Source organism: Poecilia reticulata, chromosome 8 (assembly GCF_904066995.2).
Source record: "Poecilia reticulata chromosome 8, P_reticulata-male-v2, whole genome shotgun sequence".
NCBI lineage: Eukaryota > Metazoa > Chordata > Actinopteri > Cyprinodontiformes > Poeciliidae > Poecilia > Poecilia reticulata.
In genome coordinates, this window is record NC_088837.1 from 14160201 (window position 1) to 14174887 (window position 14687).

General features: G+C 39.8%; 1 protein-coding gene and 1 long non-coding RNA gene across 4 annotated transcripts; one reads left to right on the plus strand and one right to left on the minus strand.

The window, feature by feature from the left end:
- Nucleotides 1-219: 219 nt before the first annotated feature.
- Nucleotides 220-14516, minus strand: iqck (IQ motif containing K). Of its 3 annotated transcripts, none has more exons than XM_081610006.1 (9): nt 14262-14516; nt 14148-14191; nt 13648-13774; nt 13472-13569; nt 12979-13031; nt 12791-12868; nt 12402-12486; nt 4098-4209; nt 220-426 (listed from the first exon to the last, which is right to left on the minus strand). In XM_081610006.1, the coding sequence occupies exons 1-9, from the start codon at nt 14308-14310 to the stop codon at nt 275-277; spliced, it is 798 nt and encodes a 265-aa protein (XP_081466132.1). In that variant the 5' UTR covers nt 14311-14516; the 3' UTR covers nt 220-274. The 3 variants fall into 3 exon arrangements, with proteins under 3 accessions (XP_081466132.1, XP_081466133.1, XP_081466134.1); XM_081610007.1 differs by having other exon boundaries at nt 13648-13803; XM_081610008.1 differs by lacking the exon at nt 14262-14516 and having other exon boundaries at nt 14125-14181.
- Nucleotides 336-1385, plus strand: LOC145552551 (uncharacterized). Its single transcript, XR_014088636.1, has 2 exons — nt 336-446; nt 1113-1385. It is a non-coding gene; the product is annotated as an uncharacterized LOC145552551 (long non-coding RNA).
- Nucleotides 14517-14687: the final 171 nt, after the last annotated feature.

A 14687-nucleotide genomic window follows, 5' to 3' on the forward strand; every position in this document is an offset into this window, starting at 1 on the left:
CATGAAGGGAAGTGATCAGTCAGAGAGGCAATGGGAACAATAAAATGATTGGACATGGATCAGGCCCTGTAGGCCTTTGTACAGCAACTTTTACTGATGACTTTGGTCAGTTTGACTTCAGGGTAACAAAGTCTAATAGCCGTTTAACACCATAAAAAACACATAGAACAAGAAGATAATTATTTCACAGAAAATACATAACAACACAAACAACTTAACTCAAGTGTTCAAGTGTTATTTTATCCTTCATTGTAAAAGTAAGGGTATTGCTCAGTCATGTCGAGGAGGTTTCCGTTTCCTCACCCGGGTTGATGGTCTGCATCTCACTGGTCCCTGGGGTCGCCTGGTTGTTGTGATTCATGCTCAGCTGAGGCACAGAGACGTCAGCATCCAGCTTCTTCGCCTGCGCTGCCTTCATCTTAGCAACTGGAAACAACAACAGTAAGGTATCTTTACTATGTTGGTTACTTTTCAAACAAATCAACAACAAAAAAATACAGGCATTAGTGCAAATTAAGTCTTTGCACCTTGTGGTGCAATGTTGTGGTGCACCTTGCACCACAACCTCACTCAAGATAAAAGTTTGAACATTCAAAAAAAAATCATTTTTTATTTTTCAAAAAAAAAGAAATAGATGGAAGAATGCTGATTAATTCAAAGCTTTTGCTGGGTTTAGAGGGTGAAGATTTAATTTTCACAATTTTCTGTTGTTTTGGTTTTCAAAACAACAGAAATTTGCAATTGGTTTTGTTAATTAAAAGTTGAAGAAAGAGTAACTCCAAAATATAGATTCAAAACAGTGCAGTATACAGCTTTAAAAACAAAACACCTTTAAGTTTAAGCATCTTGTATTAAATAAGTACAATGCCAACGTGGGATGCAGTGGTATAAAGCACACCGTCATTGGACGCTACAGCAGTGGAGACATTTCCAATGCAATAATCTCTCAAGTGTAATGTGTATGAAGTCCTTTGGGAGGGGCTGGCTTAAACTGTTACCACGACAACAACTCTGGGCTTGCTGCATTGTGCTAAGTTTGGTGGTGGGAGGATTGTGGTATTGGACTTCTGGCCCATGACACTTCCAGTGAAAGAAATGTCTAACGTTTTCAGCATACCACATGAAGGAGATGGCTCCTTCATGTTCCAATGTGACGGTCCGCCAGCGCACACAGCAAGGCCAGGAAAGACAAGGGCGAGCATAAATCAGAGGAGGAGTGACTGCTATCCAGGGCTTTTCATCGAACATCTCACAAATGAGTTTTACCTTTTTTTTTTTTCTCCTTTGGAAAAATGGTCAGAAATTCCCACAAACACATAAAATAAATAAAAAAACTCACCCCAGACTAAACTCCCAAAATAAATCTCACATGGAAACAAAAACAACTTTTCCTCTCAGGATTCATTTGATAAAGTACAATACAAACAGGGCATGTTTCGAAAGTAAACATCCCACTAATGACAGTCATGTGGTGATACATGTAGCGCCAACAGCTGCACCTGTTCACAGAACTCCAACCCTTCAACATTTTGACAAATGACTCTGTCTGCTCTTTGCCCTTCGTCTTATTGTTTTTAGTTTCCGTCTCAGGCTAAATCCGATTTCAGACCAGAAAATACCAGACGGGTTGATGCACGTTTGCTCCTCAGGTCAAATAAGGTGAGCGCAGCTGTTCCTGGATCAACTTAAAGAGCTTCCATACGCAAGGGGGAGTGTATGGAAGCTTCCCAAAATATTTTTTGCTCACACTCTGCTTCTGTCGCAGTGGTAAACAAGGCTCATTTATCTGTCAGTGCTCTCAACCAAAACAACACGCAGCTCAGCAAAATCACCACTGTTAATCATCTCTCCCCTCCTTTCTGTCACTCCGCTTCCCTCCCTTCCTAGTCCAGCTCATATTCTGCTAAAGAGGTCAGAAAATGATTTCCATTCTGGACGATGGGCCGGGCATACTTTTTATTTTGCACACAGTGTGTTGCGCCATACACACACACCCCCAGGCCCCCTTGTTTTTATGTCAGGTCAGCAGCGGCGGCAGTGACGCTGTGGCACCACAGCACAGGAATGTTTGACGGCCCGCTGTGGCTGCAGTGGGCCCTTTTGTTATGTGGAATGTGTTAGCGTGGAGGCAACCTGCAATCATGGTGGTTTTTGGCAGTGTTTGTAAGAAACACAAGCAGCAATATAATCATGATGAGCTTTAATATGCATGTTGGAGAGCGTATGTTTGAAATAGCACACCCACAACGTGGGAGGGAAAATGTGTCTGAGTTAAGGAGAAGTTTGGGATTTGTGAAATTAGGTTGTGTTAGAAGATTGGGAGTAGTCAATATCTAACCTGCAGTAGATAACTCTCTTGATGTCTTCAAAACCAAACAAACGTCTGCAGTTCATGTTAGTACTGTTTTATAAATCTTATGCACTTCCTTATATTTGTATTCGGTGGTTATAGAAGCTGATGGTTTGCCACCAATAGTCTCACTGTGTCAAAACACGTGAAGCACAGAACATCTAAAGTATTGCCTGGATAATATAAATATGAAGAAGTGTAAAGTGTAACAAAATAGAGTACACTTAAACTTATTTAACATGTTTGCTTTATACACAACTATGCGGCTACTTTGTTGGTAAGTTACTCTTACTAGGAAGGGTCTTGCATGTTTGTTCCCAGTATTGGATAATCACTGACGGCGCACGGACTTCAATTTCCCATCTAAATAATCAAAACTTTCTCTGTAAATAACAAACCAGTGTAAAGAAGACTACAAGTGCTATGATTGACCAGTAGTTCCTACTGCTTCATTACTGTTACTTTCAGAGATTTTATTGTTTTCCTGACCAGTTTTCATGTAATCTTTTTAATTATGAAGCATTTTAGGCTGCAGTAGAGGTTACTAGACACCTTGATAAAAGATGACATTAAAAGCAGTCTATAATTTTGGCCTAAGCATCAAAATAAACGTAAGTCTCTATAGAGCAGTAATGATCAAAATACAGCACCATTTTACAAGATAGGGTACATTTGTTGCTATAATGTTTCAAATGTAGGCAGTTAGATCAAAATTTTACTATGAAAATGTTATATTTTTCCTGACAGCTGTCACACAGTGAGAATCTCAAACCAGTCCATGTTTGATAGATTTCTGATCTTTTGTGGCTCCTCATGTGCAAAAAACAATGAGAACGAATCACATTAAAAGCCACTTTTTCTTGGTTCTGCACGTTTCAAAGAACAAAGCTTAGCTTTTATCCTTGAACCGTAATGCCAGTCACTCTGTCACACAGATATGCCTTCTCAGCTGCTGTGTCTCATCCTTCATGTGTGCGAACCACAACTCTCAAACACACACATAGTCTTCTACTTCTCTGTCTTAATCCCTGTGTAACTCCCTTCTGTCTTCACGTGTACCCCCCCCCCCCCCCCCGCGCCCCCCAACCCCCACACTTTGCCATCTCCATCACACAAACACACCCCGAGCCCTGCAGAGATTCTTTTTCAAGCCGTGTCTTTATCTCCGCCGCTGGCCTCATTCTCACTGTGTGCCGCTGCAAGAATCCTCGTCTTGGTTTTGACATCAAAGCCGTGTTAGGATGAATACTGTATCTCTGCGGCAAATTAGGTGCATGAGTGAGTGTGTACGGCGCATGGGGTTGGTAGTATTATATAAGCATGTCTTTGCATAATGCATTTGCTAATACTTCTATACTGTATAAACAACAACTGCTGTCAACTACAGCAGTAGCAATATAGCCCAAGGACTGGAAATCAGTGACTAAAAGTGAGGGAGTGCATGTTTGTGTGTGTGTGTGTGATTTGATACATTATAAAGACCATGAGGACCAACTGCTCCTTATGGGGCTTGAAAGCCAGGATCCATAAGAAGAAATGCTGTTTTGGTTTTAGGAGTTGGGTTGAGAACTAAGTTGTGAACTGAGCTTAGATTAGGTTTTTTGGTAAGGATCAGGGTCAGGAAACATTTGGGGGTTCAGCATAAATCAATACAAAGTCCACAGGTTGTATAGCAGTAAAAGGATGTGCATGTATAGGTTTGCATGCGTGCGCGTGCGTGTGTGTGTGTGCGCGTGTGTGTGTATACCTCGTCTCTCTTGCCGGGCCCAGAAACGTGCGACCGTTGTGGTAATGTCACTTTTCTCTCTCTCCTCCTTTTGAAATTTGCGTAATTCCTGCACATCAGGCAGTATTCTGACCTGAGAACAAATTATACGTGTTAACCAAAGCAAAGGTCACAATTCACATTTACATACATTAAGTTATTCATTACTAAACTGTTTCAAATGTTCAGAATACATATTTTTTTTGTTTTGTTTTAGACATACCACCTGAGATGAAAATCAGAGAAACTCAAAAACTTCTAGCACATTCACAAGATAGTTCTTACAACACTTTAGAAGTTTATCCTTAAAACAAGAGTTGGATGTTGTGCATTGTGAGGCTGCAGCTGGACCAAAACGCAGACAATGTAATAAAAATAGCACGGTGAGTAGAAGGGATATCAAACATCAAAAATTTACATTCACTGCATGAGGAGAACAAGGCAGAACTAAGTGGTGTGAAATGGAAGAAGCTAGCAGTGAACAATGGACATCAGGAAGCTTAAATGCAGACGAGATGTGATCAGTGACATGGGGACCAGGTGAGTTAAATCAGTGGAATGTTGATCAGCTGTGGGAGATTAATGAGCACCATTAAATTAACGTAAAATGTTTAAATGGATGTTTTAGAATAAAACATTTGAGTATTTCAACCAGCTGATCTTCCATTTGTTGAACTGTTGAACAAACAGCGATGATCAGTTCATTTTAGAGTTATAGAAACAGTGATAAATACAGTAATATCTTATGTAAATTACTCTCATACATATAGCATTAATAAGTCAAGGTTTTAACATGTTAAATATGCAATGAACATTAATACTCATTGAATATTCATGTTCAATGAATATTGTGATTCTCGTTTCAAATAGCTCACTACACAATTGTGAGAAAAACAATGGATGGTTTCCATTTAACAGGACAAAAATCCCGTCCAAAATTCATTAATATGCTGATGCCATAATTGTAATGATTTGCTACAATGCGACCCTCCTCCCTACTAAACTTTTGACCTTTGATCTCACAACAGAGGTTAAAATTGGTCCTGAATTAAAGCAGGAATAAATGAATGACTTCCAGTGATTTGAGGACAAGTGATTAACTCCGTGTGACACTAAAATGGAATCTGCACAGTAGAAGTCGCTTATGGGGATGGCTTGATTAAAAAAAGTGTCACAATGATGTAATGAAATAAACTTTGTGTTAGACTTTTTATGATAATAAAAATTAAATGCATGCCTTGCATACCTTATTTAGAAATCTGGGCTGCACTTTGTTGCAAGAGCAGGCTCGCTTTCTCATCACTGTATGTCATACAAATCCTCTCAAAGATAAATTAGCCCATCTATCTCTCCCCTTTTGTTATTATACAAGTAATTATGTTGCCAGGGAAGGTACATAAATAATAAATAAAAATTCAGTACGGATATTCAGGCCTGCCATATATAGAGTATATAAATAACATGAATAGACCCTGTCTGGCTATGCTAGGGAGGCTAAAAGGTGTCAAAAAGCCACACATGCCCTTATCTGAATGAGTCAGATTAAAAAGACTTACAAAGCCAAGATGAAGCCAGGTTGTCATCTATATTCTAAAACAGCTAAAAATAACTATAGGTTTACAAAGCAGTTTGTCATTTTATGAGTCACTGTTAAGGCCCATGTCTGAGTATGATTGCGTCTGCATTGTGCGGCTGGCTAAATGGGTGAAATTCATGCAGCCTCATTGTCAACAGGCTGCCTTTTGATGCATCTCCGACTTAAGTTGTTGCTGACATGACTCATACTTTTGTTCTTGGAGGAAACCCCTGTAGTTGTTTTGTGTTTGTGTGGGCTGCTGAGAGATTGACTGAATGTTTGCTGTTTAGGATGAGAAGAAAATGTCCCTGCAGGGCTCACTTGCCTATTCCTCTCCCACTAAAAAGGTTTTCTCTCTCTTTTACTCAGAGAGATTTTCCTCTCTGCCTCTCCTCCCCTTCAGCTCCTCAGTGCCTCATATAACAACACCTCAGACCCTCTTGAGGTTCTCCCCACATCAATGTTTCATCCCTCTCCGTCCACCTCTGTCCTCTCTGTTTTGCATTCTCCACGTCTCCTCTCGCCCATCTTTTTCCCCCTCTGCTTCCATTGAACCTCAACGTCCTCTTGAGTGTCTGGTTGTGAGGCTACAATAGCGTGTTCATGCTCAGGAGTTTAAAAGTAGGCCGGTTATATAAGGCTGGCCGTGAGGCTGACGAATTGGTAAAACCAACCCAACCAGTGAGCTCCAACAGTTAATTCAATGGGTGTCATGGTGCCGCAGCAGCCCCTGTCCTGATGGGAGCAAACCATAGAAATGGAAATCAGGGGCGAGGGTCAGGACGTGTGGGGGGTTGGAGCCGCTTGTGTTTGCTCACCATTGCTTGTTTTCTCTGTGTGCGAGACTGAATGTCAATTTTCACTGGCTTCCTCCATAAATCTTATACCTTGTTATTGTGCTTTTGCTGCCATAACTTGCTTCCAAATAGAAAGAAATATTCAATAGAAACAACTGCTTAGAAACAGGTCACACGTTTAAAATGCAGAATGGTTTTAAGTGTGTCTACGACAGACAGATGAAAGAAGCTGAGCTGACTGAGAATGTTTTATATCCCGTCTGTGTGAATAAGACCAGCTTGTCTAGTGGCGAAAAGTGAAGTTCGGGATTATATCTGCAAAAAGACAATAACAAAGTCCTGGCACATTTTTCATCTTTCCCAGTATCAAAGTTCTTGATCATTTATGAAAAACATTTTAAAGAATGACTATGACACATCAAGATGAATTTATGGCAGATAACTTTTTACTGTCATGTGGCTTGAAATATAAAATCCACAAACCAGAGACAGTATGGATAGAGTGAGTAGTCTGTTATTTTTGGATGGTTATGGAATATGGCAGGATATATACCGGAGCTTTTAAATCCAAATATTTTCCATGTTGTATTTTCCACACTTATTGAAAATACTTATATCAACTTTTCCATATTTTTCCTGAAACAAGTAATCTTTCTGTATACTACAATGCAGCCTCTCACAATAGCACCTGATCTCAGGTTATGGCTTTAGAAAAGTGTGCTTTTTCTGACGTAGTCATCTAAGTTGGAATCGTTCATGACTGTTTGCAGACTCAGTATGCTGCTGTTGCGATCACTCGTGTCACTGCACACGTGGCCGAGTTTAGTTCACTGCATGTGAGTCACTCCTCTCATGCTGCGTACAATGCACACAGGCATGGATTAAAGTGATTAGAAAAATCGCCGGGATGCTGCAAGGCCGTAGCCTTCCACATGCGTTACTTCAGCTGTAAGATGCTAACACGAGCATAGACACACACCACCGAACTGAAACAAAAGAAGAAAATACTGCATGAAGGCTGCCGCCAACTCAAGTCCCACAGACATCTTCATAAAAATCACACCAGTGGCAGCACAAGATGAAGCCCTACATAAACCACACTCCCACAAGTTGCATAACTCCAACAAACAATGTACACACTCTCTCTAACACACATACTTCAGCTCTGCTGCACAGTCTCTCAGGTTGCTCTCCTTTGCTGCTTGGGAAACTAAGTTTCTCATTCTGCAGCAGCACTAAGGTCTGTGTTTACTGCAGTACTATCACCAACGTCGACAAGTCACACAGAGACACCCACAAATCTGCTCTTTAAATCTTCCCCTTCACACCTCATCCATCCACCCATCATCTATTTGTTGCCAGATGCTTCCGTCAGAGTTCAACCAGCCCGGTGACCTGCAGTCTGATACGTGCCTCTGCAGGCTTGAACACAGTTAGTGGCTCCAACACACCCCCACTGTGCTTTTTTAAAACACTGACAAGGAATTCTCATTTTTTCCCTCGGACCATATTGTGCATATAAATCCCATCTCATTTAAACGGTGCCTTGCTATAAGTTAGCAAGTGGGCACTAAGCAGAAGCAGACAGAATGGCTATTTAATAGACTGAGTGCCTGTGACATTTTTTCTGCATGAGTGTCGCTGCACGTGGTCGGTCAACTGACCCAACACTGAAGCTCAGCTCAGACCTTTCAGCTATGGCTGCTCTTAGATCGTTGAGCTGGAATCCCAGACCTAATTCTCTGATCGACTACACTGCTGTCTGGCAGAAACTCTGTGGGCAGAGTGGGTGTTAATATGTCAAACCATCAATATCAGGTCATGTCAAATGAAATATTACTCAGCACAAAGAGTGCCCTATTTCTTTTTTATTCTAATCTAGGCCTAAAAATCCAACAATAATGTGGAATTGAAAACATTGTATGAATACATAAAACCCAAGATTCTAAACAGGAAAAAAAGTGGATTTCTTTCTGTGTTGCTACAAGACTTATCAATAAATGTACAGAAGGAAAACCTGCTTTGATGATTTTTCTCTTTTCTAAAGAAAATGCATTTTGGGGTTTAAAAGGATTTACCTCTCTATCAATGTCTTGGGGCAAATGCAAACATCTCATTTTGAAGTGTAGATAATAGCTTGTTAAGATGCTACCACAAAATGTTATTTTAAGGGTTTCAGTCTTATTTGTCCATATTTATATTTTACAAATATACTGTGAAATATTTCATGCTGTTGGTGAAGAGGCGGGGTAGATCTAATCAAACATCGGACTGAAAATAGTGACCCGGATTTTTTGAGTTTACAGATGAGATGAGAAAAAGCCTCAGCATTTTTTACTTATAGCCCTTTTAAACCAGTCAGCCCATTACTGCTAGTGGATTAAGCAGGAATAAACAAATTAAATCTAAGCATTACTTATTAATAGATATTAGTCCTGTTTGCAAATTTTTGGGGGGTTAAAACATAATTCATAATGCTAGATTTTCTAGATTTAAACCAGGGAAAGTAAAAAAAAATATCACACATTGCGTTGTGTTTAATGAACCTGTTTAGTGCGTAATAAACAACAAGGAATAACATTAAAATTTAAGTTGTTTACTTTTAGGGTGTTTTTATGTTTATGTTTGAAGAGTACCAACACATTTCTCTGATACTAATGTGCAACAGCAGTCTATAGAGGAAATAAAGCCAGTCACTTTAGCCAGGTGATTAATAATAGAGTGTGTGCAAGCTAAATAAATCGTAATAAACAAGAAATGGAAACAGTGGGAAAAAAAGACCTCTGAAACACACAAACACAACTTTATAGTATCAACAAGCTAACTGTAGTTTATTATAAAACAGCTACACTGCTCCAACTCAGCTGACCACATTCGAGTAATCCTAATAAGTCTTAGTGATCATAAAAAGTGTTTGCGTGTGCTAGAGTACATGTGTGTTACAGCAGCAGGCATGGATGAATGGATTATGGCCGGGCTAAGGCACGTAGTTTAAAGAAGATTATGCAACATGTTACGGCTCTTCCTGGTTATGGGGCTCGTACTTCATGTCTCACAACTAACTTCACTGTGTCTTATTGAGATTTTGTGTGATAGTCCACCACATAACTGGGTGGCCAAGGAAAAATTACAAAGTTTTTCTTGGAAGTGTGGAGTGCTTATTTTTTAATATAACTTTACAAAACCTTTCACTGTAAGGTTGCGGTTTATGTTTCAAATCAACTTTGGATATTTAAAGACCTAAAATTTGATGGCCCAGAATTTGACTGGGCCGTTAAGACACACATATGCTTTGAACAGTTTCAAAGCATATATATGTTGTGTTTTAATGTTTGCAATAAAGACTAGTCCAGTTTCTGCAGCCTCTAACAGCTTTCCTAACAGTATTGTCCTCCAATCATGTCCTATCTGCTCTTTGGTCTCAGTTGAAGAAAGGCACCCCAAAGCATAATGCTGCCATTTCCATGATTTACTGTGAAGGATGACTGTATTCTGAGTGATGTAAATACCTGAAATACTAAATAATCTGTGTCAGTCCGTCATATAAAATCCCGATACAATACAATGAAGATGTTTTTTTTTGTCAGGTGACATTATGTGAAAATGTTCAAGGCGTATGAATGCTTTTGGAAGCGAAAAGGGAAACAAGACACAGTGTCATTGTCTAAGTCATTGACGGGAGTTAATTTGTGCGTGTGTGCAAGAGCCAGCTCCACTGCATCTCTACTTCAGTGCGCAGCGTTGCGATGAGAAAGATTAATCATGGAGGGATGAAAATTTATGGAGGGATGAAAATTTAGCTCTGCAAAAATACTCTCGGTCTCTGCTTCCTGCGCTTTTGGTCCGTCTGTGTTTCTTAACCAGAACACGCATACTCGCACAAGTCCACGCGGACAAGCACAGATAGACAGAGACTGCAGTCAGGGAGTCAGTGCTGCGTCAGGCGGGTTATATAACAGTTTTGAGCGTGAGACTGAGGGGGAACAAATGTAGGGATCAGTTTGGGGGGCTTGATCGTAATAACACCTTAGAAAAATCTCAACATCAGATTCTGATTTTTTAGAAATTCCAAAAGTATTTGCCATTACTTGAAAATCTCACACAGACGCTGATTTTAGTAAACATACATCGTTGACTAGCTGTGTGCTCATAATTCTGTGAATTTATATCTGTGTGGCCATAAATCACAAAGGTTCTGCAGGACTTGCACAGATTCACAAATGACTTTATACGTCTACTCCAGTCATGATACACCACAGCCTCTGTCAGTACTCTGCAAGCCCAAAATATCCCCATCCTGTGAGTGTTTAAAAAGTTGTGATCTTGCGTCTGTCAAAACCCCAATCTCTAACTTCCGACACTGACTGTACCGCATTTTTAATCCTTGATCTCTGCTGACAAAGCTGCATTTCCTTCCATCTAGCTTCAGTCTCTAATCTGACACTACTCTGCAACATCAGCATGCTTTCTCTCCTCCCCTTTGTCACCCACCCCAGAATTTTCCAAACATAGCTTCATCTTTCCACTTAATCCTTCCCGCTCTCTCTCCCTATCAACTCAGTTTCTCTCTTTGTTGTGTGGTTCTGCCTCAAGATCCCTGGGGCTGACCGTCTGCAGTGCCATCAGTGGCCTTTCTGAACAGTCTCCTAATTCAGGGTAAACACACTAACTGCTGCCACAGAAGAACACGGGCTGAAAAGAAGGACACTGTCTCCCCCTGCTGGCGGGGAAAAGCATCCAAAACAGAAAGCTTGCACCTGCACTTCCAGCAAAGCTTTTTTTAGGCACACACCCATAAATTCAGCTACATGTTTGAATAGGTTTGCTGATTTATTTAAAAGCAACTGCAGATGACATTACGGTTGGAACAAGCAGAACACGACCCTTTTACTTGGCCTCACACCAGAACATTGTGTTTATCTTTTGTCTGAGAGAGTGACGAAACTGCTGCTGTTTGCCTCTGGCTGCGTCTGACTATTTATATCGCGGCATCGCAGCACCCACACAGGAGGGAATTAAAGCCTGGCATCACCGATGACATAACCACGCTGCTGAATGAAACTACAGGCCCCTGTGTAAGAGGAGGTTTTTACAACGAAATGGGATTATACAACAAGATTACGGTGTGGGCTAATTTTTTCAGAGGCAGGGCGTCTAATGTATCCTAAGATGAACACACACACACAGGGTTACTGCGGTCTTGTGGACTGACTAAGCTGTTCCTTTTCTGTTTTAAAATTAACCTTTTTCATGCACTTTTGGGCCATATGCATTGATTTACTTTATCTTATAGTAACTTGACCTTTGACAGTTTTGGTCAGAACGGCCTGTACTATGAGAAAAAGACTGCAGGAATTTTACTTTTATGGGCGGTGTGCAAAGAGAACATTTTTTCTCTTTAACAAAGTCATGAAGACCAGACTAGTGAGAACTGAGACCAGGACTTCTGCAATGATGTTCTTTGGACTAATTAGTCAAGAATTAAATTATGTGCCCCTTAGAATAGAGAATGTATCAGGCTTAAACAAAATAGAGCATTCCAGGAGAAAAAAAAAATATTTCAGCTTTCATAAAATGCATGACTATCCTCAGAAGCAGGGCAGGGCATGGGTTATGAAACAAACCACTTTAAATGAATGTTGCAGTTTCTTTCCACAAGAGTGATCAAACGTTCATGCAGACTTATGCCAGATATTTGATGATAGCCACAAAAATCATGTGGTCAAGGTCCATCTTACTAACTGAGATTTATGTAAATGATATATTTTAGCTTGTGTTGATTAAATAAGTACACAAAAAACATTCAAACTTGTGGACTAAATTCTTGCTTTTAAAAATTTAAATTATTTGTTGTACAACCATGTAATGTTGGAAAAAATTATTCAAATGGTTCATTAAGATGGTGTGATGCACCTTATATCCTCTCCAGAAAGACTGGACAATCAGGGCAGCCTCCTCCTCACTGAGCAGTAGAAACAAAGGGATGGGAGGTCTAGGACTGGAAAAATACAAGACAAGAAAAAATGAAGAAGACAATAAGTGCAGGATCGAAAATAGATGACTATTATCGCGTCAGAAATGAAATCATAGGCACTGCAAGAAGAAATGTAGCCATGTTCACAAGACTGGAAAAAAAACAAACCTTTTTGACTAATATTCATTTTAGAATTTTATCTGATTAAACATGCACAACACGAAAGAGGAAGTTTAAAGGTCTTTGAGTTTAGTGAAAGGTGATAAGACTCTCAAAGGACAAAAAGACATCACTGCCCAAGTATGTTTGCATAACGTGAGATACTTACTGCTCTATCAGCCAATCACTGACAAAGGGAATGTCAAAAAAGTTCACTGGAATTTGTCCCAGCCTGTGGGGGTTCTGACTGAGAACAAATAAGTCACAGACTTATTACGAAAATTAAGAAAATTATTTGGCTTAGTCATGCAGTGTCCTATAAATGTGTGAGTGTAGGATTGTGGGGAGGGCTCTTACTTGTAGAGATACTGAGTTAGGAAGTCACAGGGGAGAAATCTGGTCACTTTTCTCTGGAATGAGAAAAACTATTTTTTTAGAGTATTTACAATCTCTGTGGAGAAAAAGCAGACTTAAAAATAAAGCATACCGGTTTGACACAAACCCTATCATTCAAAAATATTTGAAAGTCTTGAGATATGCTGCTGAGTGTTTTATAAGATAAAAGACTCTGCGATATTTATTTCACTGATGATATAAGTTGCAGACTATTGTCTCCAGAATATTCAAATCACTCTCAATAGTCAAGGTCTGCAGACGACTCTGCTATGTCTCCAAATACTTTTTGAGAGCTCTGACAAACGCTTTTATTGATTGTCGTCATAGCCGTGGCAGTAAACAATAAATGTACTTTTGGGTCAAATTAAGCATTCCATTTTGCATAACGTGAGATACTTACTGCTAAATATGTGTTTAAATATTTAGTGTGATGTTTATCAGAAGAAATACAGACCTCAAAAGCGCCAGCTTTCTGGGCTTCTCGCAGCAAAGCTTCAAGACCGGGTAATAATACAGGGAACACTATTTTCTCCAAGAACCGCTTGACCGGCCCTGAAACACATGGATGCCAGTCTTTGCAAATTCAGATCAGGAATGGAAGAATTTTTTCAGGCAGGCTGTACATCTTACGTTCATTATTCTGTGGAGACGTTGTAGTTTCAGCTGTCTTAGGGTGCTTCTGATGAGGAACAACTTTCATGCCACCAGTAGTAGCAAGAGGGTCCGTGCACCTCGGATGATCATCATCCACTAATGCCTAATAAAGCCATAATTACTCTAAACGATCTTGAAGCAGAAAAGATATGTTCATCAAGCACATTGTAAAAGCATTCAATCCCTTTAAGCTATTTTCCCAAACTTTTCTCATATTAAAAACTCAGACTTGACCTCCTCAAATTAATCATATAATTTGTACTCATAACAAGTGTATTTACTACTAAGGGGCAAATTGGTGCCCCTCAGAGTAAATTAAGTGGTCACACTTTTCAGAATTATATTTGTGAAGTTTGAAAATCAGTTGTGTTGGTTTGCTACATGAAATCCCAAGAAAATTGAACTGTGTGACTGTACCATGGCACAACCTGGGAGCTCAAGGGGTGTGAATACCTTTTCAAGGCACTACAGCTCACCTTCTGCTTCTGTTTAGGAGGGCTGGGTTGCTCAGCTTCAAACTCTTAAAATACACACAAGCAATTAATTTTATTTACATTAAACTTAGACTTATTTAGGCACATTCATCTTACCTTGGCAAATTTGTTCCCATAGTGACGTATTAGCATCCGTTCCTGCCATTCTTTAGCTTGTGGTCATTAGCTGTTGTCAAGGACTGTTGTTGCTAGGGAAGTGCGTAGTTGACTTCCGATGTAAACATTATTGTCAGTCGGAGCTCGCTTGTGGTATTTTAACATTATTTCTCACAGAGGTTGTAGCTTTAAAATGTAGGTTAGCTGCCGTCCGTCGACATAGCAGCTGCTTCGTGGTCTAATCTCAAATTCAGATGCGGAAGTGACGGAAATGCTTTTCGGATGTTTAAATTACTCACGACATAAAATAATTATAAAATCCGCAAAGTGCATTTCAGTACTCCACACTTTGTATACAAACTACCAAGTACATGAAAACTAAAAAAATTGAAAAAGACACATTTTAGCTGTTATGGCCATGTACCA

Excerpts from the sequence above, each read along its gene's own strand:
- iqck (XM_081610006.1), bottom strand. The coding sequence starts at position 14,310 with ATGGCAGGAACGGATGCTAATACGTCACTATGGGAACAAATTTGCCAA. Across the intron at positions 13,570-13,647 it reads GTCTCCACAGAATAATGAAC|GGCCGGTCAAGCGGTTCTTG; the intron begins GTAAGATGTACA and ends CATGTGTTTCAG. Across the intron at positions 12,869-12,978 it reads CTAACTCAGTATCTCTACAA|TCAGAACCCCCACAGGCTGG; the intron begins GTAAGAGCCCTC and ends ATTTGTTCTCAG.